The sequence below is a fragment of the Thecamonas trahens genome (assembly GCF_000142905.1).
Source record: "Thecamonas trahens ATCC 50062 unplaced genomic scaffold supercont1.21, whole genome shotgun sequence".
Classification (NCBI taxonomy): domain Eukaryota; order Apusomonadida; family Apusomonadidae; genus Thecamonas; species Thecamonas trahens.
This window is the reverse complement of record NW_013657659.1, coordinates 129937-153675: the sequence shown is the minus strand read 5'-3', so window position 1 is coordinate 153675 and position 23739 is coordinate 129937. Positions and strand designations below refer to the sequence as shown.

The 23739-nt window shown below is 62.7% G+C and overlaps 7 protein-coding genes across 7 annotated transcripts in view; 3 read left to right on the top strand and 4 right to left on the bottom strand.

The window, feature by feature from the left end:
* Window positions 1-1341: 1341 nt before the first annotated feature.
* On the top strand, window positions 1342-4439 carry AMSG_11845 (uncharacterized protein; the record flags this gene model as incomplete). Its single annotated transcript, XM_013902770.1, has 3 exons — window positions 1342-2560; window positions 2974-4014; window positions 4138-4439. Exons 1-3 carry the CDS (start codon window positions 1369-1371, stop codon window positions 4437-4439), a joined length of 2535 nt encoding a protein of 844 aa, XP_013758224.1. The 5' UTR covers window positions 1342-1368.
* A 16-nt stretch (window positions 4440-4455) lies between these two features.
* AMSG_05050 (uncharacterized protein) lies at window positions 4456-7502 on the bottom strand (the record flags this gene model as incomplete). The annotated part of the gene is made up of 3 exons (XM_013902663.1): window positions 4456-4952; window positions 5015-7276; window positions 7406-7502. The coding sequence occupies 3 exons, from the start codon at window positions 7500-7502 to the stop codon at window positions 4456-4458; spliced, it is 2856 nt and encodes a 951-aa protein (XP_013758117.1).
* A 367-nt stretch (window positions 7503-7869) lies between these two features.
* AMSG_05049 (uncharacterized protein) lies at window positions 7870-9726 on the bottom strand (the record flags this gene model as incomplete). The annotated part of the gene is made up of 2 exons (XM_013902662.1): window positions 7870-9308; window positions 9411-9726. The coding sequence occupies 2 exons, from the start codon at window positions 9724-9726 to the stop codon at window positions 7870-7872; spliced, it is 1755 nt and encodes a 584-aa protein (XP_013758116.1).
* Window positions 9727-13090: 3364 nt separating this feature from the next.
* AMSG_05046 (carrier protein) lies at window positions 13091-15174 on the top strand (the record flags this gene model as incomplete). Its single annotated transcript, XM_013902661.1, has 2 exons — window positions 13091-13183; window positions 13855-15174. The coding sequence occupies 2 exons, from the start codon at window positions 13091-13093 to the stop codon at window positions 14698-14700; spliced, it is 939 nt and encodes a 312-aa protein (XP_013758115.1). The 3' UTR covers window positions 14701-15174.
* Window positions 14721-18866, bottom strand: AMSG_05045 (uncharacterized protein; the record flags this gene model as incomplete). The annotated part of the gene is made up of 2 exons (XM_013902660.1): window positions 14901-18866; window positions 14721-14877 (listed from the first exon to the last, which is right to left on the bottom strand). The coding sequence occupies exons 1-2, from the start codon at window positions 18788-18790 to the stop codon at window positions 14721-14723; spliced, it is 4047 nt and encodes a 1348-aa protein (XP_013758114.1). The 5' UTR covers window positions 18791-18866.
* Window positions 18867-19471: 605 nt separating this feature from the next.
* AMSG_05044 (UBX domain-containing protein 11) lies at window positions 19472-20829 on the top strand (the record flags this gene model as incomplete). The annotated part of the gene is made up of 2 exons (XM_013902659.1): window positions 19472-20767; window positions 20800-20829. 2 exons carry the CDS (start codon window positions 19472-19474, stop codon window positions 20827-20829), a joined length of 1326 nt encoding a protein of 441 aa, XP_013758113.1.
* AMSG_05043 (adaptin) overlaps window positions 20643-23739 on the bottom strand; it is a 3437-nt gene continuing 340 nt past the window's right edge. Inside the window, exon 2 of the mRNA XM_013902658.1 lies at window positions 20643-23201. Within this exon, the coding sequence (XP_013758112.1) occupies window positions 20967-23201 (2235 nt within the window). The 3' untranslated portion in view covers window positions 20643-20966. The remainder of the gene's footprint in view (window positions 23202-23739) is intronic.

The following is a 23739-nucleotide window of genomic DNA, read 5'->3' as shown; positions in this document are numbered from 1 at the left end:
CGGCACGGCGAGGGTACCTGCTCTTTGGTCTGTGCTGCGACGTTTTGAGATGTATGTATGTGAGCGAGCTGGGTTCCCGCAACATGATAAATGGAATGCACGGTGTCGTCTGGCAAAGTCGTGCAAAGTTATCCAGCCCTGACTCCACACGGAGAGTAATGGGCCCGTTTGGAGTCATTCGGTCGCTACGTCGGGCGGATTTTTTACAAAATCACTCTAGACGATAGCACTCGTTTCAAAACTTGAGGAATATTAAGATGCGGTCAAGGTTGATCCGGGGCCGGCCGGGAACGGGACGGAGGGGGGGAGGACGACATCGATCGGGGAAGATGGGGGGAGAGTGAGAAGAAATGAGAAGATGTGAGGGGGAAGAGGGAGGGGAGGAACAGGATGAGGACGACTGGAGATGAGGAGAATGGGAGGACGGAGGGGGGGGAGGAGAGGGGCGGTCGATCGTGATCGGAATCGATGGAGGCAGAATAGGGCGGAATCTGGAGTCGATGGGAGCGGAATCAGAGGTGTAAGCAGGTCATAAGTGGCATACATCGATAGAGAGTGAGATGGAGGGGTGAGCAAGGAAGAAAATACAGGCGATCGAGTCGGGGATGGAGTAGGAGATGAGCTGGCGGGGGATGGGGCTACGTCAAGTTTTTCGCAGTGTGGATCGACTGCCGCGTACTTGCAGAATCGATGCCGAGGGAGCGGAAAAGAGCAGAGGAGACGCAGCTGATGTGTATAACTCCAACATGGTGTGCATAGGTAATAAGAGAGTGTAAGAGAGAGGGCGATGATGATGATGATGAAAGGATGAATGGCCCTGAAGCAGAGATAAAAGCAGAGTGCGGGGCGGAAGACGGCCGAGGGAGACAAGCGAAAAAAGCATGATCACATGAATGTGGTAGAGCAAAGGCAGATGCGGCAGCCCAGAGCAGATGGTGGCGATCATAACGCTAGTACGGGCGCGTGTGTGTAGATGACCATGACCAGATCATTCAGGAAAGGGGAGTGGTATTGTAAGTATGTGCGTGTGTGCGTGTGTGGGTGGTGAGGACGAGACTGCGTACGATGGAGGTTGAGTGCGATGGCGGGGGGGGGGGGGGGCTTATGATGGCGATACGTGCGACAAGCCCAAAACTCAGAGATCATACGAACCACATTCTCTTCCTCCCACTGTACGCCACATCTTGTGTGATATGTGTCGATATCCGTCACAAAGCGATCGGTCCTGAGCCGACGTCTGGGCAGCGATCGGGCGCAGCGAGTGCGTCACGGGGAAGCGGTCGCGCTGGAGTTTGGGCGGCGACCTTCGTTCGGCACCAAGGCCTGTGACCGGGACTGAGCCAGGCACCCATCGCCAAGAGTCGAAGCATGTCTGCAAGGGCTAACGGGGAGGACGGAAGCGGTACCAGAGGTAGTCATGGCGAAGCCAAAGTTATGGGTGAGAGCCGGGCGGTGCAGTCGCTTAATGCGCTCGAGCCGGCGGTGGTGCCTGCGAGCCGACAGGCAGCGCTGGCGGGCTATCTCCATGCGCTACTGATTGTGGACGGCGGATTCAAGAGCATCGGCGTGGGTGAGGACGAGGTTGGAGGCGATGGCTGTGATGAGGCGCCGATGGCTGCCGTTGGTCAAGGCGAGGGCGAGGATGGAGGCGGAGAAAAAGGTGAGCAGGCATCGATCGCACCGGTGGATGCTCCTATTGTCGACGCGGCGCCTGGCATGCTGGTGTTCCCACGCGGATGGCAGGACAGCGGGCCAGATCTGTTCTGCTTTCGGTATGCACACACGGCGTCGGCGTTGCGGTTTGAGGTCAAGGTGCTCCGAATGGGCTCAAAGGTCCTCATCACCGCCATGATTGTCGAGAGTGAGGATCTGTTCCCGCTCGAGGTCAAGGTCGACGACCACGTTGTTGGTGAGGCGCTGGCGGGCTGGGATGGGGACTGGAGCTTGCTGTTCAAAGACAGTGTCCGTCTCGAGGGTCTTCTCCGCGATGCTATTGTCCGCAAGCTGGTGCCCAAGGACGGGTACGAGTCGGGAGAGGCCGCGCCGCCGCCGTCGTCGTCATCGACTGCTCCTGGTCGTGCCGATCCGCGGCCTCGGGCGCCCGGCCGCGCCGATCCGCGGCCTCGGGCACCTGGCCGCCAAGGCAGAATCCACATTCCGGGACCTAACCTCGGCGACGCTGATCTCAACCCTGGCTATGGCATTGTTCCGCCCGGCGGTCCGTTTGGCGGCGGCCCGCTGGGTGGCCCACTTGGTGGCGGCGGCTCGCTCATGGGCCCAAACGATCCGCTGTTTGCCGGACGTGGCGGCGGGGGCATCGGGCCGAGTGTTCCTGGCGCACGATACGATCCAATTGGACCAGGCGATCTTGGTCCCGACAACGACATGCTTTTTCCACCGGGCGGTGGACCTGGGTTTGGCCTTGGCGGCTTTGGCGGCGGGCGCGGGCGCGGGCGCGGGCGTGGGCGCGGACGTGGCGGCGGGCGTGGCGGAGGATACGGTGGCGGCTTTGGCGGCGGAGGCTTTGGCGGCGGAGGCTTTGGCGGTGGCGGCTTTGGCGGTGGCGGCTTCATTTGATAAAGCCATCGCATCGCTCTGCCCGTGCCCTCTCATGTCGCCCTCCCCCGCTCTTGATCAACCACAACCCGTACCGTGCCTCTGACCTTGTAATTGCAAGAGCAAGCGCCCCATCCCCCCCCCCTTGCCATGCCCTTCATCGTTCCCCCAATTCATTCTCCATCCATTCATCAATCACCCTCAGCCTCTTAGCGTCCTTCTTCCCCTCCCCCTCCCCCCCCTGTCTTCCCCCCCGCCGATGCCGCTGCCCCTCACCGAACTCCGCGTCTTCTGCCCTCCCCCTCCCCCCCTCCCCCCCCCCCACCCCACCCCACCCCACCCCCACCATGGACGACATAGAAACTGTACTTGCCGAAGCAAGGACAGGAGCAGGGCAGCTGAACCTGGGCGGACGAGGGCTGGGTAGCCTGCCTGCGGACGTGGTGGGCTTTGGCCACCTGACGGAGCTTTGGCTGTACGACAACCAGCTGCGGATGCTGCCCGACTCGCTCGGCTCGCTTGTCCATCTCACTGAGCTGGTCCTCTCAAACAATGTGCTGGAGCGATTGCCGGAGAGTATCTGCTCGCTCACGGCTCTCAAGGGCTTGTGGGTTAAGAACAACCACCTGAGATGCCTTCCGCCTCGCCTCGGAGAGCTGAAGGCTCTGGAGCTCCTTTGCGTGGACAACAATCGCATCGAGTCGCTCCCGACCTCCATTGGTGACTGCTCCTCGCTCCGCGAGCTCTATGCTGTCTCCAACTACATCACCTCGCTGCCGGACTCGATCGGATCGTGCTCGGCTCTGGAGATCCTCCACGTCAACTTTAACCATCTCGCCGTACTCCCGCACTCGCTCGGCGCCTGCTCCGCCCTCCGCATGCTCTGGCTCGATGACAATCGGCTGGTAGAGCTGCCGGACTCGCTCGGCAATCTCAAGCATCTCACTGCTCTCTGGCTCAAGAACAATGCCCTCACCTGGCTGCCGGACTCGCTCGGCGCACTGCCGCGCCTGACCGTTCTCGGCGCATGGAACAATGATCTGGAGGCGTTGCCTGACTCACTCGGCCACCTCTCATCGCTCATCTGCCTCAACGTCTCGTTCAATGCACTCACCGCCATCCCGCCCTCGCTTGCCGCCTGCCCGCATCTCACCCAGCTCGAGCTCCGAGGCAACCCGATCCAGTTTCCGCCGCCCGACGTTGCCGACGCCGGTCTCGACGCCATCCTTGCCTTTCTCCGCTCCCACATCCCGCCTGAAGCGCACCTGCCACCGCTGCCGGTCGCTTACGCTCCGTCGCCGCTTGCCTCACCGCGGGACGCCGACCTCTCCGTCTCCTCCATTGCCTCGGTCGACTCGATCGCCGGCCTCCACGGCCTGGACGTCGAGCTTGAGGTTGACGACTTTGAGCTCAACCCGGACGTTGTCTACCAGCGCGCCGTCCGCATCCTTGCCACCCGTCCGCCATCGATTGAGCCGACCCATTCAGCGTCGCCGACTCGGAGCCGCAGCCGCAGCCGCAGCCACAGCGTCTCGGCGGCTCCGGCAAGGCGGCCCCGCACGAGCTCTCGTCCGTGTCCAGCGGCCTCGCGCTCGCGCTCACGCTCGGCCTCGCACTCAGCCTCGCGCGAGCTCTCGGCCATTCATGACAACATACAGTCAATCTGGGATGCGCTCCATGAGCGCGACTCACGCATCGACTCGCTCTACTCACTCCACACCGAGGAGCAGGGCCACAGCTCGCCGCCGCGCACCCACTCGCCGAATCGCGCTCTCTCGCACTCACCCACCCGCCGGCTCCACCCGCTTCCGCCGCCGTCGCCGTACTACACCTCGCCACCAGTCGTGCCGTACGGCATGGCGTTCAACACCTTTACGCTCTAGTGGCCGCGTGTGGAAGCTAGCGCTCGCGGGAGCGGAGCTCGGAGCGGATCGCCGCCGCTGCCAGCTTCGACTCATCGTCAGGCTCGTGTACGCACATATCGGCAACGTAGCCAAGCATGCGCCGCTCGGTAAACGACTGCAGCTTCTCGAGCTCGGCAGCAGCCTCAGCGCGAGTCTTGCCTAGAGCAGGCGCGTACGACGTGTCGCCACGCAGCGCACTGAGCCCGCGGCCGCGCAGCCTCGGCTCGCCGTCGTCATCGTCGCCGCCGTCGGTCTCGGTCGCCGCCAGTGCCGAGATTGGGTCAAAGTCGTTGGTCCGCGCCGTCGACAGAAACTCATCCAGCTCTGCCGGCTGCATGTTGAAGATAGCTGTCGCCGACTTGGTCACCGCGTCCGACCGCTCCGCCGAGCCCGCGGCCAGCGTCGAGGCCTTGCTCTCGTCGACCTTGGCCGGCACAATCATCGCCAGGTCGTCGTCGGCCACAATATCGTCGGCCGAGCTGAGCACCCCGGCTTGATGAGGTGGACCCGGCGGTGGTGCTCGCGGAGTCTAGCCCGCCGCTCAGCGGCCTCACGCATCCGCGCCAGGTACCGCTGCTCGGTTGCCAGCTGCTGACGTGACCGCGACCGCACATCGTCAATTTCGAGGTCGAGGTCTGCCTGCCGGAGAGCCACCTCGATGGACTCGGCGTCCATGTCCTGGAACATCTCACCGAGCTGCTGGCCGGTTGCGCCCGAAATCCGGCCCACCCGTGCCGACGACAGCCCGATCACTCCCTCGACACGCCGCCGCACGCCCTGGAACTGCTGATAGATGAGTGGCGAGACCTCAATGTGCGGTGGAAGCTCGGCTTTGGACTTGAATCCGAGCCGGCGCTCGCGACGACGCTCCTCGGCGGCCTCAGCCCGCCGCGCCGCTTCGATTGCGGCCATCTCGGCTCGCTTTGCCTCCCGGAGCTGCGCCGCTCGCTGCCGCAGTTTGGGGTTGCGCTGCACCCACCGTGGCGCAGCCACTGTCCGCGCCAGCAACGTTGAGTTTGTCCGGGCCACGCCAGCAATGTCGTCGTACTCGGGCACGTCGGCGTAGACGGCAAACGGGATGTGAGAGGAAACAACGTTGCGGTCATCGTACACCGTCGTTGACGACTCGGGCGGAGCCGAGTTGTGGATGACCCGGTGCGACTGGTCGAGCACCACCGCACACTCATAGTAGATGTCCGACGCCGCCGACGTCGCGCCTTTGGACCGCACCTTTCCCGGTGCACGCACCTCGGCTTCGCCCACCAGATGCGCCACGTCCGAGTCGGCCGATGAGCTCGACTCTGAGTCTGACTCGACTGGCGCTACAACCCGCCGAATAGTCCCACGCCGCGCCTGCCGCTGCCGCGACGTCAGCGTCTTGATCTGCCGCAACTTCTTGGTCGAGTTTGGGTTCTTCAGCACCGAAGCCATGTCGTCATCCGAAATCATTGACGCCGCCTCGGTCTTCTTCAGCAGCTCCAGATATGCGTCGACCGCATTGGCCTCGTCGTCGTCGCGTCTGCCGTCGTCACCCCGCGGCTCGTATCGTGATTCCTCGTGCGGACCGGTGTCCTTGCTGTCCGGATCAAGGACCTCGAGCTTGCGAGAGGCTTCTCGGCCGACTACCAGCTTGGTAAACCGCTTGCGAGCGGCGTGGCGTGCGTCGCGCTGCGAACGAGCGTGGACGTCGGCGGCAACAGAGCGGAGGAGCGTCGACGCAGCTGTACTGCTCTTGCTTGTCGAGCCGCGCTCGACGCCCATGCGGTCAATGGTGGTGATGGCAGAGCCGAGGACAGACTCGTAGATGGCCTGGTACTCTTTCTCCTTGGCGCGAGTCGACGACGACGACAGCAGGTCAGATGTCTCGACAAACTCGGCGTCGGCCTCAAGTCGTTGCGAGAACTGCGTCCCACCTGATATGCCCAGCCGCTCGGCCGCGTCCATGTCCTCCACTGTCACAGGCCGCCCGTTGAGAACACGCAAGCTGGGAAACGGGCCATCGCGCGGAATCGGCACCTGCCGCATGTCGGCGTACATGATGTCCGAGCCCAGCCGCGAGACGGACGACTGCGCGAGCTGCTGCTTGATGACGTGCGGCGCGTGCTCGCCTTCGGAGACACCCAGATACTTGGTCATGCCACGGCGAGCCGAGCAGAGAATGTCTGGATCACGCTCGTCGAGGACGACCACCTCGCTCCCACCGGCTCGCGCCAAGCCTTGGCGGCGCATCATGATCCGCGAAATGGCCTCCTGGTGCTGGGCACGGCTCAACTCGCCGCGCGCCTCCATAGCGTCCAGCTCGGCCCGGGTTGACGAGCCAAGCGACGACTTTGCCGACATTTGCGTCAGTAACTCGGCCATGGGCCCCGCAAATGGCCGGATACCGGAGCCGGTCAGCGGATAGCGGTCCATCTGGTCGTAGATGAGCTTGTGCAGCAGATGCACTCTGCGCGAGACGTGCGGCAGCGGGTTTCCTCCCACATGCAGCTCCTCCAGCTTGCTCAGCGCGGCCAGCGCAGAGATGTGGGCCAGGTCCACAAGCTTGTTGTGCCGGAGGTCCAGGACAGTCAGCTTTGGCAGAGAGGAAACCATGCGTGCGACCGGGAGAGCGCGCAGATCATTGAACGACAAGTCCAAGATGCGCAGCGCCGGCAGCAGATCGGTCAAAACAAACGGAACATGAGCCATGCCCTGATGCGAAAGATCCAGCTGGCTCACCAGACTGCGAACAGCCTCGGGCTGCTCTACTACCACCGCCAGCGCGTCCGGGACCACCTCCTCGCCAGGTCCTCTTCCCTCTTCGTTGATGGTCCGCCCTCTTCCATCGCCATGGCCACTACCGCCGCCGCCGCCACCACCAGCATTCCACCCGCCACCATTTCGACCACCGTCATTTCCACCATGCCCACCATTCCCGCCATGTCCGCCATTCCCGCCTAGTCCACCACTTCCGCCACTGCTCTGCAGCCGTTCGTACGCCGCAGTCGCCGACGACGCAAGGGCTGCATGCAGCGAGGCAGAGTCGTTGAGCCCACGGGGCATGCCGCCTCCCCTCTGTCTCACGTTGCTCCCCTGATTGAGGACCTCGCCGAGCTGGTGCCGTGCCTAGAGAGGTGGTGGCTAGCTCGTTGCCTGACTTGAGCTCGGCTCGGCTCGGCTCGGCTTGGGCTCTGGTTCCGGCTCGGCTCGTCTCTGCCCCGCAGACAGCTCCTGCTCGCTAGGTTGGCTTATCGACCGGCATCATATCGTGCACGCTCAGTTGAAAGGGGGGGGAGAGGGAAGTTGGGAGGTCGGTTGGTTCGAACGGGGATTAGAGATGGGGGATGATGATGGGGCAAGATCGGGAGCTGGAGAGTAGTTGGTAACGGCGAGACTGGTGGCGTGGCGGCACTTGTTTGAGGTGGCGAGACTACTCGGCAAACGGATCAACTGTTCGAATCCAGATGTCAGGCGGACAGTAGGTGGCCGATGAGGGGGCGGTGGTGAGCGCCGAGCAGAGCGAGGTCGACGGAACAAGGTGAGGAGGTGCAGCGTGCTGGATCGACGGCTCGGCTGTTGTGGCGAGGGCATCGATGCCAAGACGGCTGGGGGGGGATGCGGCAGTGTCGGCGTTGGCGTCAAATGACGACGGCATGAGCCACGACGCGTCGCTGTCTTCAGCATCCCAGACGACATGCACACCCTCACGATGCGGGGCGTAGACTTCGAGGCTCTCCTCCAGCATGGCAAGCGTGTCGGCGCGCGATACAGAGTCGGGAAGCGACAGCTGCGCACGCTGTAGTCTGGCCTTGCGCCGCCGCTCGGCCTTGGCGGCGCGCGACTTGCGAGCGGCCGCCTTGCGGGCGGCAGTCTTGCGGGCAAGGGCCTCGTCGGGCGGCGCGTGCTGGAGCGCAATGTACGTCGAGATCGAGGTCATTGGCTTCTCGGAGGCCTTGCGGCGCGAGCGAGTACCGGGAGGGGCCTCCAGGTGTGCACGTGGATGGGCGGCTGACGACGCCAATGCGGGAATGAGGCGGGTCGACGCGGACGACGGCCGGCCCGAGTGGCTTGCGCTCAGCCCAACGCGCAGCTTCTTGTCTTCTGCAGCAAGCGCAGCCTCCAGATCGGCGAGCTCGACAGTGAGCTCTTCCAGCGGGCGGGGGATGCGGGCCATCTCAAGCGCAGTGGCGGCTGCGTCGGGCGAGAGATCGTGGGCTGCCATGGCGTCGACGAGGTCGGCAGCGAGCGCTGAGGCTGCGGCGTCTGAAACAGACGTCGAGTTGGCTGCCTCGGCGGCGGCGGCGGCGGCGAGCGCGAGCTCCACCCGTGACGACGAGACAATGACGTAGACCGCAGCGTTGTGGCAAGCGACGCCAATAAGCTCTGACGCAGGGACATCATACCACGAAAGCGAGCTCCAGGCCCAGCCGGCGTGGGCGCGGCAGGCCAACTCCAGCGCCAACCGGGTCCGAGTCAGCGCCCGTAGGTAGGCATCATCGGCGTACATCAGCAACGCGTGCCGCAGCGCAGTGGCAATGGCCGTCCCGCGAGCAAGCACATTTTTGAAAGGCGGGCCAGACGCAACTGACAACCACCGCGACGAGCCGTCCATGGCTTTCTCGAGGTAGACCCGAGCGAGGGCGAGCGAGCCAGTGTGGAACGAGACCGTGGCCAGTGCGTTGTGGACCAGAGCAAGAAGATCGGCCTTGTTCTTGGTCACATACTTGGCTTTGAGAAAGGTGAGCGCCCGCTTGAGGAGAAAGACTGCTTGGGTGGCGGCCTCATCGTTCTCCGAGACGCGAGCTGGAGCCGCATCGCCGTGGCTCTGACCGGCGGCAGTCAGCGGGGCGATTGAGGCCAGAACCGACTCTGGGCGTGCCGATCTCCGACTAGCGGTGCCAGCGCGAGCAGTGGAAGCCACTCTTCTTGCCATATGTATGCCACAGCAGAGAGTGGCATGAAAAGTCTGACTCTGCAGGCGCTTGCGATGCTTGTCTGCGGGCGGCATGACAAAGATCCAGAACTCAAGAGCTTCAAACATCTTCTCCATGGCGAGCATATAGTCAGCAGCGGCATAGGCAGCACGTGCGGCTTCCAGTCGGATCATGGACTCGAGCAGAGGCGCTTCTGCATGGCCATACTCGGCGAGAATGATGTTGGAGAAGAGGTTGGAGACGGCAGCAGGGCTCGCCGTCAGGAACCACACACGCTCATTGAAGGCCACAGAGCCGAGGGTATCAGGAAGAGGTGGCCATTCGGGGCATGTCTGCACAAGTGACTTGACCATATACACCACTCTGTGTATGTGCGTGAGTGTGAGTGAGTATGTGCGTGTGTGTGCGAGTGTGTGTCTGGTGGCGGCGTGAGGTGGTGGCCGTTTGGCGCTGTCGCAGTGGTTGAGGGAGGGGACGGGGTTGGGGGCCGGCCGACTGCAGGCCGGCGACATGAAGGGCGAAGAGGATGGATCATATCATCGTGGGTGTGTGACAGGGTGGTGATCATGGCGTGTTGAGATTGCGAGGATGTACATCGGGGCAGATGGAGGTGGGATGAGTGTGGTTGGTGAGGATGAGGCCAATATGCGCGGATAGGGGAGGGCAGGCCGGCGACATGAAGGGCGAAGAGGATGGATCATATCATCGGGGGTGTGACAGGGTGGTGATCATGGCGTGTTGAGATTGCGAGGATGTACATCGGGGCAGATGGAGGTGGGGATGAGTGTGGTTGGTGAGGATGAGGGCACGACATCCGGGCGATGCTGAGGAGATGATCGCCAGCGTGAAGGGATGAAGGGATGGCCGTGGTGGTGGGCTTGGTCACGCACGGGTGATCAGGAGGCAGAAGTCGTACTGGTGGCTGCTGTGGTGGCATCTCTTCACCTCTGATGGTTGCGGTGATCGGTTGGTAGTGGTTGGGGAAGGGCACAGCTCACTGCCTGAGCCACGGCGGCTGCGGACGAGTATAGGTGCAGGACAAAGGGACATGGGTAGATACACAAGGGCACAATCGGAGTACACCACCGAGAGCGGCTGGAGCTCGGGCTCGGGCTTGAGCTCGGATTTGACTTTGTCCGGGAGCTGTGCGAGTCGGGCAAAGGGCGAGAGCGGCGGCAGTGCGATGAATGTGGCGACGGCGGGGATAGGGATGCGGGCCATGGAGTGGGTACTGATGGCTACGTTTTTGGATCGGAGCGACAAACAGATAGAGGGGCGGGTGGCACAATGTGTGGCCTCGGCATTGGGTCTGATGTGCGTAGCGGTTGCCATCATTGGGGCGGCGGGCATCCACGACTCGCGCTTCCCAACCATGACCGTTCTTGGGGTGCTGTTTGTAGGTCAAGTCGGCCTTGTCTATCTCTGCATGGCGCTGATCATGCCACCGCGCTGGTTCGCTAACCTGCTGCTAGGCGTCCTACCTGATCTTGTCCACCAAGTCAAATCGTACTCGGACGTCGACGAGGAGGCACCAGCAGACAGCTCATGGAGCGCCCGGGTGGCGGTCCGCTCTCTCAATCGCGCCTTTATTATCGGGCTGCTCATTGTGATTCCGCTGACGGTTTTGGACATGACCATTGCGCCGATGGCGGAGATCAACAACGAAGGGGTGCTGACCCAGGTGTGGGACGACTTTCGCGGGCCGGCTAAGGATAGCCGCGTGTACCTAGTGGTCTTTGAGTTCAGCGTCGTTGTGGGCTCGATCGCATGGCTCATTCCGCTCCTGCCATACCTGCTCCTTCTCAACGTGGTTCGCGGCCAGTATGCGGCGCTTGCCACAGACATTGGGAGCGGGGACGATGCCGAGCCTGGGCCGTGGATCAACGCCCGCCACAGGGTCATAACTGATCGGATGGACTTTATCTCGCGGTTTGGGCGGATTCATCTCGGCATTGTTATGGTGGCGCACTGTGCGCTCAACGTCTTTCTTGCCTTCCGCCTCGTTGTGGCCCCCATTGACTCGTCTGAGATCCTCATGGTGCAGCTATTCTGGTTTCTGGCCACGCTGGCGGTTGCCCTCGTTGTCATCGGCGGCGCTGCGCGTGTTCACGCCCAGGGCACCTCCGGCATCGTTGCAGCGCTGACGAGATCCACTGCCAAAGCTGGAGCGCACCCGCGACGAACCGCCCCATTTATCACCATCATCTCACACCGCCAGGCCGGCTTCCGCCTCTTTGGTGCCATCCTCATCACGCCAAGTCTCATCGGCAAGACCCTCTCCCTCTACGCCTCACTCCTTGCCATCCTCTACAACATGCGACTCGATCGGCAGGGTGGCGCATTCTGACTATCATCCGTCATCCTAAACTGATCCCGCGCCCTCGTGCACACTCTGTCTGTTGAGTGCTGTCTATTGTCCCAGATCGAGCACCAGTCCCATCACCTACCAGCTCACCGCCGGTTGAGTCGAGCCAAGCCGATCAGAGCCGAGCCAAGTCGCGGACCCCGCCAAGCTCCCCCCCCCCACCTCACCCCCCTATACACACACCAACCAACATGTCGGGTGTCGACCACACATTCCGCAAGGTGTGGGATACAGAGAGCGCAGCGGCGCGGGCCAAGGAGCTTGCGGCTGCCGAGGAAGCCGAGGCCGAGGCGGCGGCGGCGGCGGCGGCGGCGGCGGCGGCAGGTGGCACTACTGCTGGGGCTGCTGGCGGAAGTGGAGGAGCTGGTGGACTCGCTGCACCGGAGAGCAAGGGCGCGGTGCGGCTGAAGCACAAGATGCGAGGCAATCTGAAGAGATCCGAGGTTGTGGACGTAGACAAGGCTGTGGGGAAGCGGGTGCGGCTGCGGGCAGGCACGCTCCGGGCCGGCTACCACTGCAAGGTGTGCGACACAGTGCTGACCGACTCGATGGCGTATCTGGCGCACATGGCCTCGCGGCGGCATGCCAAGGCCCTGGGCATGTCGATGCGGGTGGAGAACGTGCCGGCAAAGGATGTCATCGCCCATCTGGACGAGCTGGTGGCAGCCAAGCGCGAGGCTCGTGCCCATCGTAAGGACCTCCGCCGTCGTCGTGCCCTTGGCGAGCTGGCACCCGAGGGCACCCCGGTTGCGGCTGCGGACGCGTACACGCTTGACGCGGCGATCGAGGCCAATGAGGCCGTCGCCGCCGAGAAGCGCGCCGTCCGCAAGCGGAAGCGCAAGCGCAAGCGCGAAGAGACCGCCGTCTTGGGCGGACTGGGCTCGTCGAGCCAGCTCGGCATGAACTCGGCCGCGCTTGCGGCCGCCAAAGCCGAGGCCGACATACGTTCCAAGATGGGGCTCCCGGTCTCGTTTGGAGTGCGCAAGTAGCGGCATCTGACGCTTTAGCCCCTCTACCCGTACCGCCTACATTCTCTAACATGATCATGGAGTTCCCACCCTGATCTCATGCCTCCACTCTTCTTCTTCCTACGTCATGCCACCATCATCCATCCCCCCCCCAGATCCTGCTCACTGAGCCGACGCCCAATACCACCATCCTACGTCTCTCATCTCTGATCCCACCATCGCTCACTTCTAGAGTCCTTGCATCAGTCAAAGAGTCCAACCCCTCCCCTCCTCGCCCTGATGACCCGAGAGGACACGCTCATCAGCAGTACCAGCCGCAGTCGGCAGTCGCAGTAGCAGGCAGCATACTATGTCATCTCACTCATCTCCACCAATTGAAATCAGATGGATTCATCATCAGTGGCCATCGGACTTGCCTTTGGTGGCATCGCCTCATGTGTTGCCGAGTGCTGCACCATTCCCATCGATGTGGTCAAGGTACGGCTGGTATTGGGCAGAGGGTGGAGCAGGGGGAAGGGGGAGGGCGGTGGGCAGCCAGGGCAGGCAGCAGCCAGGACAGGGGCAGGGTGGGTGATAGAGGGAGTTGGATGGACAGAGAAGGGAATGGGTAGGTACAAGAGACAGTGGAGGGTCACTTGGGTCTGGCTCTGTACTCATTGGATGTGGTACTCGCTCTGGTTGCCCTGGGAATGGCTCCGTGTCTCGTGGCTGTGTTCGCTGGTGGCGCGCGGAACGAACAAAATGCCGCACTGCGGCGGATGTCGAACATTCGAATGACGGCTTGGGGCTGACCTTGCTGGTATCTGCCGCTAATCGCTGGCATCTGCCGCCACTCGCTGGTATCTGCCGCCAATCGCTGGTATCTGCCGCCAATCGCTGGTATCTGCCGCCAATCGCTGGTATCTGCCGCCAATCGCTGGTATCTGCCGCCAATCGCTGGTATCTGCCGCCAATCGCTGGTATCTGCCGCCAATCGCTGGTATCTGCCGCCACTCGCTGGTATCTGCCGCCAATCGCTGGTGTCTGCCGCCACTCGCTGGCATCTGCCGCCACTCGCTGGCATCTGCCGCCACTCACTGGCATCTGCCGCCACTCGCTGGTATCTGCCGTCAATCGCTGATATCTACTACCGCTGCGACTGGCTACAGACCCGCCTCCAGCTTCAGGGCGAACTGGGTGCAACCAGGGCGTACACTGGCGTCTTTGATGCCGTCCGCACAATGGCCCGCAAGGAGGGCATCAAAGCCCTGTTTGGGGGCCTCTCGCCGGCGTTGCTCCGCCAGGCCACGTACGGCTCGATGCGCTATGGCCTGTACACCCCGATGAAGACGCTCCTGGGTATCCCGCCCGATATGCCCAAAGACCAGATGCCGCTGACTCTCAAGGTGGTGGCCGGCGCCGGCGCTGGCGCCCTCTCTTCGGCTATCTGCAACCCGGCGGATCTGATCAAGGTCCGGATGCAGGCTGCCGGCATGGCCGGCGACGCTGTCAAGACCCGCTACACCTCGCTGCTTCACGCCTTTACCCACATCATTCGCAACGAAGGCGTCCTCGCGCTGTGGTCCGGTGTCGGGCCGACATGCGCCCGCGCTACCGTCCTCGCCGCGGCAGAGCTCCCGGCCTACGACGAGCTCAAGTACTTTATCCAGAAGCACCGGCTCCTTGGCTCGCACTCGGACAATGGGCTCCCGCTCCACGCCGTCACCGCTACGGGCGCCGGCTTTGTCTCGGCACTCGCCTCGTCGCCGTTTGACGTTGCCAAGTCGCGCATGCTCAACCAGCCGCGCGACCCGGCAACCGGGAAGGGCAAGCTGTACAAGTCCATGATCGACTGCTTCATCAAGTCGGTCAAGGCCGAAGGCGTTCTCTGCCTGTGGAACGGCTTCTGGCCCAACTTTGCCCGTATCGGCCCGCGCGTCATCATTATCTTTATCGTTATGGAGCAGCTGAAGAAGCGCTTCGACCCCGAGCCGATCGACGACGAGCCAGAGTAGGCTCTCTGCTGTTTGTCTATTCAGTCCCACGGCGCAGACTCATCGCCTTCCAATGACGATGTCGACTCGGAAATCGCGTCCATCCACGGGGTCATCCGCGGCGTAGGCGGGTTCGCGCTGTAGTGGGTCGAGGCCAGCGTCGTTGACGATCCCCCGCGGCCAGCGCGCCGGATGAGCCTCCGGCGGCCAGCATGCCGAACACACCCGAGACCTGCCGGTCGAAATCGTCCTCCTCGTCACCTTCATCCACAAAGTACACCGGGTTGAAGAACATGCCGCCTGTGTCCTCGAGCGCAATCGAGTCGATCCGCGAGAGCGCATCCGCCTTGCTGCTGTCCTCAAGCTCCGGCGGAAGGTCGGTGGCGAGAGTAGGTGAGAGCTCAGCCCGCGCCAGCGGAAGGTGTAGCGCTGACGCAGACGAGCTCAGCGCTCCCTTCAGCGTGTAGTCGCCACGGGCTTCGGCATCCTCAGCAGCTTCGAACGCGTTCTGAAGCAGATTGGCGAGCCCGGGCCGTAGGTCCGGCAGCTGCCCGTCAATGTGCCGCCGCAGCATCCGCCCGCGGTGGGTGTAGCCCGAGTACTTGTGCGATCGCTCATTGAACAGCTCACGCATCTCGGTCGTAATCGCCACCGAGCAGATAAGAAACAGCGCGATGAGCACAAGAATCGTCGCAGCCGTAAAGTACGCGTTGGGCGACGAGTTGTCCGCCCCGCGCTCGGTGTACGCGCCCATGCCGACAAAGACCAGCAGGACCAGCGCGAGCGAGATTCGCCGGTCTGTCGTGTTGTACAGCGGATAAAAGTACGGCTCGTGCCGGACAACCACCAGCAAGCCAGTAAAGAGCACTGCCAGAATGAGCCCGACCTGCGCGATCTGCGCCCGAGAAAGAAATAGTGACGCCACCACAAGCAGCAGCCGCTTGCTCATGTTGGCGATTTCACCCAGATAGAACGGCGTGCGGTAGAGCTTGTATAGCGCGCCAAACCGCGAGAAGACATGCGGCTCAAAGAGGTCCGCCCGGTTCGTTACCAGGCGCACCAGCGCGTACAGCGGAAGGCCGACCACATACAGCGTCACCGCTGTCACCGCCACCGGAAACAGCGCCCACCACGAATGGTCAAAGCACTTGACGCCCAGATCGGCATCGAGCACAAAGTTGCCGTTGGGCAGCTGTGTGCAGTCAAAGTACACTAGCGTTGTACGCGCAATCGGAATGTACAGCACGGGCATGATGGTGAAGAGCGAGCCGTCCAGAAACGGCGCAGCCCTCATCGACCTCACCCGGAGCACCTTGCACAGCAACATGTGCCGCGTCAGCTTGAGAAGGAAGAACCCGACAGCCAGCGCAGCCACGAGCATGAGCGGGAGCGAGACCGAGAACACGTAGTTGTTGTGGAACGAGCCGATGGTGCACTCGGTGCCAAACACCCGCATGTCAATGTTGAACACCGATGCCAGCCGCATCGCCGACCTTGCCGTCGTCGGCCATCCCAGCCGACTCTCAGACAGCATGCCTACCACCTGCATCGCCACAATCGTCATCGACAGAGTCGCCGGAATGAGGCGGACCCGCAGTCCCATCTTGAGCAGTGCGTCACCCTCGGGATGCTCCTGCTGCTTGGAGAGAGTGAGCGCAAGAACCGCCACCACCGCCCCGGCCAGCCCCACAATGAGCACCATCAACAGTAGAATGAGCGCCCACGATGACTTGGGGCACTTGCGGCAGTTGCCCGATGGCCCGGTGTGGTAGCCTGGCGCACATTCGTTGCACATGTACCCGAGATGACCCGGCGAGCACCCGTTGCTGCCCGCGCACGCCCCTGCTCGCTCGCACTCGACAAACACCGCAGAGCCCGGCTCTTTCTCAAAGTAACCCGTCCCGGAGTACGGCCACGAGTCGCCGCCGTCACACACTCCGCCCACTGGGCACGGAATGCAGATCGACGCCGCAGTCCGCGGCTCCGGCCCAAACCAGTAGTCTGGTAAGCACGAGCAGTTGAGGTACGTCGACGAGAGCTCCGGCGACGTCGCATACTGTGGACACGCTGTGCACTCGGGCGCACCAATCGTGTCCGAGTAGGTCGAGATCCCGCATCCGGTGCAAGCAAACTCGGAAAAGACCTTGAAGCCCGGCTGGCAGACTTGCGCCGCGTTGACAATCAACGGCGAGAGTGCAATGTCGGTGACACCAGCCTTGATCGACATGGTGTACGTGCCGCCGACCTCGACGTAGATGCCAAGCGCCAGTCGGGCCGAAGGCTCCGTCACCTCGTTGAGGTACAATACCGGCGTGACGACCGAGCCGAGCTTGAGGATGACCGAAAATACGCTTGTTCCGCCAGCGGGAAGGCGTACCAGCGCGTTCTCGTACTCATCCCGGAGGACGATGTGATACTCGAGCGCAACCGATGTGGCAATGTCCAGCTGCGAGTCGACCAGCTCCTCGCCATTGTACTCGACATACGTCGTGCCTGGATCGAGCGGGCCCGGCACAACTGTGACATTGAGCACGTTGGGGGCAGTCTCGAACGGGAGATTGTTGACACCAAGTTCGTAGAGGTAGTTGCCGACCTTGGTCGCCACTGGAAAGAGCGCGTTGTACAGCCCGTTGCCGCGGTACACCGTTTCGCTGACAAGGTTGACGCCGTCGGGCGAGGTGCGCACCATCGGCGCGTCGGCTCCGGTCATGACCGGGAAGCCGCTAGAGTCGCGGACCGAGACCGAGAACCCGAGCGTGGCGCCGGCTGGCACTTGAAGCTCGGTTGGGCCCTGGAATACGGCGTACGAGGTCGAGATGTTAAACGAGGAGCAAAACGGCGCTATGCTGCCGCTCCATGTCGAGTCGGCCCGACACGTCCGCGTCGCTGCGCCGACAAGCGAGAATCCAGCATTACACGTCGTATTGCACTGCTCCTGGTACGCGCCCTCCACCGACGGAGATGATGCGCCCGAACACGAGATGACGCCGTTGGTCGGCCAAAGCAGTCCAGGACACTCGACGACGATGCATGAGACCGGGATGCCCGACCATCCCGGCGGTTCGCTGCCTGCGCTCCCGCCGTTGCCTGGCGGCGAGCCGGACTCGCCGGTGCACTCGCGGGTAGTCGATCCGGACACAAGATCATAGCCGGCGTTGCAGACTGACGTCGCCATGGAGCCGCGGTAGCCATAATTGGAGAACGAGATGTTGCCATTGGTCGGTGGCGGGAGGAGTTCACAGGCATACGGCGGCGGCGGCGGCGGCGGAAACGCGCACGCCACGGAGCCGATAGTCGGCGAGTAGCTACCGTCGGGGGAGCAAGTGACCGCGATGGCGTTGCCCGAGTGCGGCGGTTCAAGTTTGGCGCCCAACTCGCACTCGACGACCAGGTTCTCGCCCACCGGCGCGTACGGTTGCGACGTGTGCTCCGAATCGCGGACCCGCGCGTTAGCCACGCCGCTAACGACCGGACAGACGTGATAGTAGTTCACAGTGAGCGAAGGCAGCGGTGAGAGGAACACATCACACGAGGTCGATGCACACGATGCCGGCGTGACGTACAGGCCCAGGTGCGTGCCAAACGATGGGCTGTTGAAGGCGAGAGTGAGTGAGTCCGCGACGGCGCTACCGGACATCTGGAAGCTCGAAGTGTCGCCAAGCAAAGACGATTGGAAGCTGCTGGGGATCATTGCCCTGCCCGAGAGGCCATTCGGCACCTGCCACGCCGCATCAGAGAAGGGCAGGGCGAGGAGAGCGTCGGGCTCGTCGAACGGCCTGGCAGCAACCCTCATCGAGCCGAGAAGCGCCACGTTGGAGCCTCCGGGAAAGAGGAGGGTGGAGGATGGAAGGACATGGACATGGCCTGTGGACGAGTTGAGGCCGTCGGGAGTAAAAGCAAAGAGCAGACCGCCTGTTACGCCATTATCCATCTGCCATTGGCTGGGCGAGTCCGACACCGATCCCGACAGCTGAGCGCCGACAAAGGCAGACGATGCGACGGTGGCGTCCATGGAGTACGTTGTGGGCTCAGAGAGGGTGATAGGGAGAGCGAGAACAAGCCCCACCACCACCACCACACATTCCAGTGCAAACAACATGCTACCACTCATAATGGTTCTTGCTCTGAACACTCTACGACCTTTTCTGTAAGATGGTCCTCCAGGCAAACAACGAGGTTGGGCCAATGTCTGTCGCCTCTCTATTGGAGAGCGTTGAATGGTCATGATTGAAAATATTGATCACTCTCCGCACCTCTTCCGCTTTTTCTCCGCACAAAAAGAAACAGCCCGTCACTGCTACCCAGCGACTACATACATATGTCGTCGTATATGTAGTCGCTAGCAGTGGTGGGCTGTTTCACGAAAACCTGGTGATCGATGGACCATGATGATGACGATGATGATGATGATAATAACAGAGGGTATAGGCAAAGGGATGTACATTTTACATTCCAATGATGATGTTGTGGCTTCTCTCCCTCCTCCCCTCCCTCTCCTCCGTTTCACGTCATCAATGAGCATCAGCATCTGCACCGGCACCAACACCACCGAACCAATTGCAGAAATCAAACTACGAAACCATTTGCGCAGCCAACTTTGGCGCGCATCCGCGCGTGGAACACCCGCCACAGACGGCACTCACTCCACAGGCACCCCCCCCCCCCCCCCACCCTCACCCCCCCCTCCCCCCCCTCCTTGCGCAGCGCTCTTCCTGTCTTCCGGCCCTCGCCGTACTCGTCAAACGCATTCACAGGCGATCGTGATGCAGATGCGGCACTGCAGGCAAGGCTGATGCGTGACTTGGCTCTGGATCCGCCGCCGAGGTCGGTCAAGCCGGTCTTTGAGCAAGAAGTTGCTGCTGCTGGTGCTGCTGCTGGAGAGGGCGATGGTGGCTCTGACCAAGGAATGCCCTCCGATTTGAATCCGAGCCATATTGTAGCGTCGGAGAAGACTCGCTTGGCCAGCGGATCGCGGGTCGGTCCGGCTTCCATGTCTGCCACGGACTCGGGCCTGGTCTCCGTCGTTGTCTCGCGGCTTACAAGGGTCGAGGCGCAAAACGCTGAGCTGAAGGACAAGCTGTGTGAAAAGGATGCTGCCATCGCTGTCCTGAGGCGGAAGATTGCCGAGCTAGAGGCGGGCGCTGCTGCTGCTGATGGCCAGAGCTCGCTCATTGCTGGGCTGCAGGACGAGAACGCCCGGCTCCGCAAGCACATCTCTGAGATCGATGGCTTTCTCGCCGACTATGGCCTCATCTGGGTCGGCGACGGTTCCGACAGTGACGACGACGACGACGTCAGCGTCGACGACAGCAACGACATAGAGCCTGGCAACGAGGGAGGTGATCACACCGGCGGCGAGGCTACGCCCCCTCCGGTCGTCTTTCCGTTCGACCTCACGGTTCTTCTTGCCCGGTTCAAGCACCTCAACTACGTGGCCGGCGACGGAACGGCCGAGGTTGTGGCGAGCAGCGAGCACTCCCGCGGCGGCCGGCTTGCTCAGGTTCAGGCCATCGACGTTACGCTCTATGCCAACGGCCTGATCATGGCGCGATCGGGGACGCCGGCCGACGATATCTTCCGCTCGTTTGCGCCGCATCCAGAGACCGGCGTCTCGACAGCTTACGACTTTCTGGCCGACGTCTTTGACGGCTACTTTCCGTCGGAGCTCCAAGAGCGCTACCCAGATGGTGTGCCGTTTGACGTCACGCCGCGGACAACCGAGGTCTTTACGCCCAAGCTCGAGGTTGCTCCCTTCTCTGGCGCTGGCCGCTCGGCCGACGGCTCTGTTGTCGTCAGCGGACAGAACGGCGTGGGAAGCCGAGCTGCGGACCGCCAAGTCGGCGCCGCCGAGTTCCTTGCCCGCCTCCCGGAGCGCGTTGTCCGCGACGGCAAGGTCCACGCCGTCCGATCGGACGTCGCCCAACTGCTGCAGGTCGGCGGGAGCGGCAAGCCCGGGTCGCCGTCGGACGTCATTGTCGTCCCCACTTTAATCCTCAAAGAGCTTGAGGTGGCTAACGCCAACGTGCCGTCGTCCGCCACCGCCCGCCCCAGCTCGGCCAAGGCCATCACCACGCTGCGGGTCAAGTCGGTGGCGTCGCCGATGCTCCTGCTCAAGCTGAGCCACGGCGACACGCTCAACACTGTATTTGACGCCATCGCCACACATCTCGGCCTCGAGCGCGGACGCTACGAGCTCCGCACCACCTTTCCTCCCAAGGTATACGCAGACGCGACGGAGAGCCTGGCTGCCGCAGGCCTCGTTCCCAACGCCACCCTCCACCTGCGCCTCAAATGAGCGAGGCTGCTGCCGCCGCCGCCGGCGTTCCTGCCGACGCCGCCCGCATCGACGCCGCCGACAGCACATTGACCACTGTCGACACAAACTTGGTCAGGATCGGTGACCGGGTCTTGACCACCGCAGAGCCCGACATGGCCGCCGTGTCGATGACCAGCTGCATGAGAATGTAGTCGCCCGAGAGCGTCTGTCCATAAAAGAAGAACTTGGCCAGGTGCGGCTCGACGCTGCCCGATGCCATGCACACGATCCGGAACGCCCCAAGCGTGTTCTCCACCTGCTCCATCGACAGCGCAGCCTGGATCGGAAACTCGACTTCTTCGCCGCGGCCAAATGCTTGCCACAGCTCCTGGAACCGGCCCTGTGTCAAGTTCGCAGCCCCGGTCAGTTCCGACTCGATGCCGAGGTTCGGCGGGTTCGCCGCCGGGCCGGCGCTCGACACCGGCGTAGCGCCCAGGTCCAGCGAGAGCAGGTCGCCGCGGACCGGAGCGGACTCTGCCGGCGCCAGTGCTTCCGCCACCGGTGAGCTTCCGCCAGGAGGTGCGCCCGAGTCCACCGCTGGCGCCACAAATCCGCCGTCGTCCGAGTCGGTGTCCGAGTCAAATGCTGCCGGATCGCCGCCAAACCGCGTCTTGCCGAGCACGTACGGGGCGCGCTGGTGGATAAAAGTCTCCGACGGCGCGCGGTAGACGACCGAGAGCGTGTTGAACTCGTCAAAGAGAGTGTCGACAAGCTCCGGGTGCTCTGATTCTGCAAACGTCTCTACAAACAGCTTTGGGGCCATGACAACTTCGCGCGCAGCGTCGGGCCCCTCTTCCAGCAGGCGGTAGTAGAAGAGCGCGCGGTCGTGGACGTCGGCCACCGAGTTGTCGGCCGTCGCAACCGCCAAGAGCTGACCAAGGATTGGCTGCATCTCGCCGGGTCGCTTGAGGAACAGCTGCATGCACGAGGTCAGCATCTGGAGCTTGACCGCAGGCGAATCTTCCGACTCAAAGTCGGCGACCAGCGCCTCGAGCATGTACGGCGCCCGCTCCAGTCCCTCGCCATGCTCGCCGAGCATCCAGATGAGGACGGTGCGCGCGCCCGGATCAGCAACCCGCGGAAGGATGGCCGGGATCCGGTCAAGCAGGTGCGGCGCAAGGTCCGAGTACTTGCGCACTAGATCCTTCATGACCACCACCGCGCCGTCGACCACGTACGGCGTCGTCGAGTCGAGAAACGAGAACAGCTCCCGCAGCACGTACTTGGCCGCCGGAACAAGCGCGAGGCCGACAGAGCCCAGCACTCGCAGCGCCCGCGTTGCAGTCGCAGGATTCACGTCGCGCACATACTCGGCAAGCTCGGCAATGATCGCTGAACAGTTGTCGGGCGTCACAATCTGCTCCAGCAGCGCAAGCTTCAGCTCCACAACATACGGCGGGTCCGAGTACAGCACAAAGAACGAGGTATACTCGTCGGCAAACACCGCCGGCGCTCGGTCCGCCAGCAGCCGGCAGTGCTGCAGGACACTGTACGCCATCTCCGGCGACGCCCGCGACAGCGTCGTAATCAGCGGCGCCTTGACCCGTGCCAGTACCTGCGCATGCATCTCGGGCACGTCCTGGGTCAGCCTCAGGAACATCGAGATGGCGGCAAGAACCACCCCCGAGTTGAGGTTCTGCAGCCGCGCGTCGAGAACGTCCATAAGCGCATATCGCTGCTCGTCCGAGCTCGGCACAAAATCCTGGCACAGCGTGATGAGCGCCGCCTGCGCCCAGTCGTCAAACTCGCGCAGCCGGTTGAACACATACAGCACAAGCTTCTCCGTCAGCGCAATCCCGCCCTGCGGCGCCGCAATCTCATGCAGCGCCATCACCGCATTGAACACTACCGCAGGCGACACGTCTTGCACCATCAGCCGCACCGTGTCCAGCAGGCCGGCCGCTGCCACCGCATTCGGCGCAACTGCCGCAATCTTGACCACCCCCACCACTGCAGTCTTGCGCACATACGGTGATGGATCGCCCAGCGCGTTGGCGAGAACAGGAATAGTGTACTCGGCAAGATTCGCCAGCCGCAGCGAGCACAGTGTCCGCAGCGCAAGCCCGCGCACCATGGGATCGACATCGGCTGCATTGCGCTGCAGCGTGTTGACCGCAAGCAGCGCCACGTCTGGATGCGACTCGGCATACGACGCCAGGTACAGATACACAAGCTTTTTCTGCGCCAGATCACGCGTCACCGCAGCCTATCATCATCCGATGCCGCCGCCCGCCACGCCATGCACACCCCGTCATCGTCAGTAAAAGGTCGCACTGTTGCCGTAGCCATGGGTTGGTCGATCACACCGCTGGAGCAAGCACCACCACCAGCAGGCCGGACACGGCTGGCAAGGGCGAGGGCAAGGGCAAGGGCAAGGAGGGAGAAGGAAGACAAACGAGCTGAGAGGGAAGAAAAAGGCAACGTTGGAGATGCAAGGCATGTTGACGGGGTTCATCCAGGCGCCGGGGTGGTTCCCCCCCCTAAATTAAAAAAAGGAAGGAAGTGGGTGAAATCGGCTTGGGGTCGGTAGCGGGTTTCTGTTTTTGCGGACACAATCGTTACTCTCCTCCGCCCGCAGCCGACACCGCCACCACCCTAGAAAGGTGGACAATATCTAGACTAGAGTTCCTTCTTCTTAATAGATTAGTTAAGGAGTCAATGAGATGTGGGGGGAGCGTCCAGTGACGCGTCTGGCGTATCTCTATGCCGAGGCTGTCGATATCGAGGGCGCACCACTACGCGCT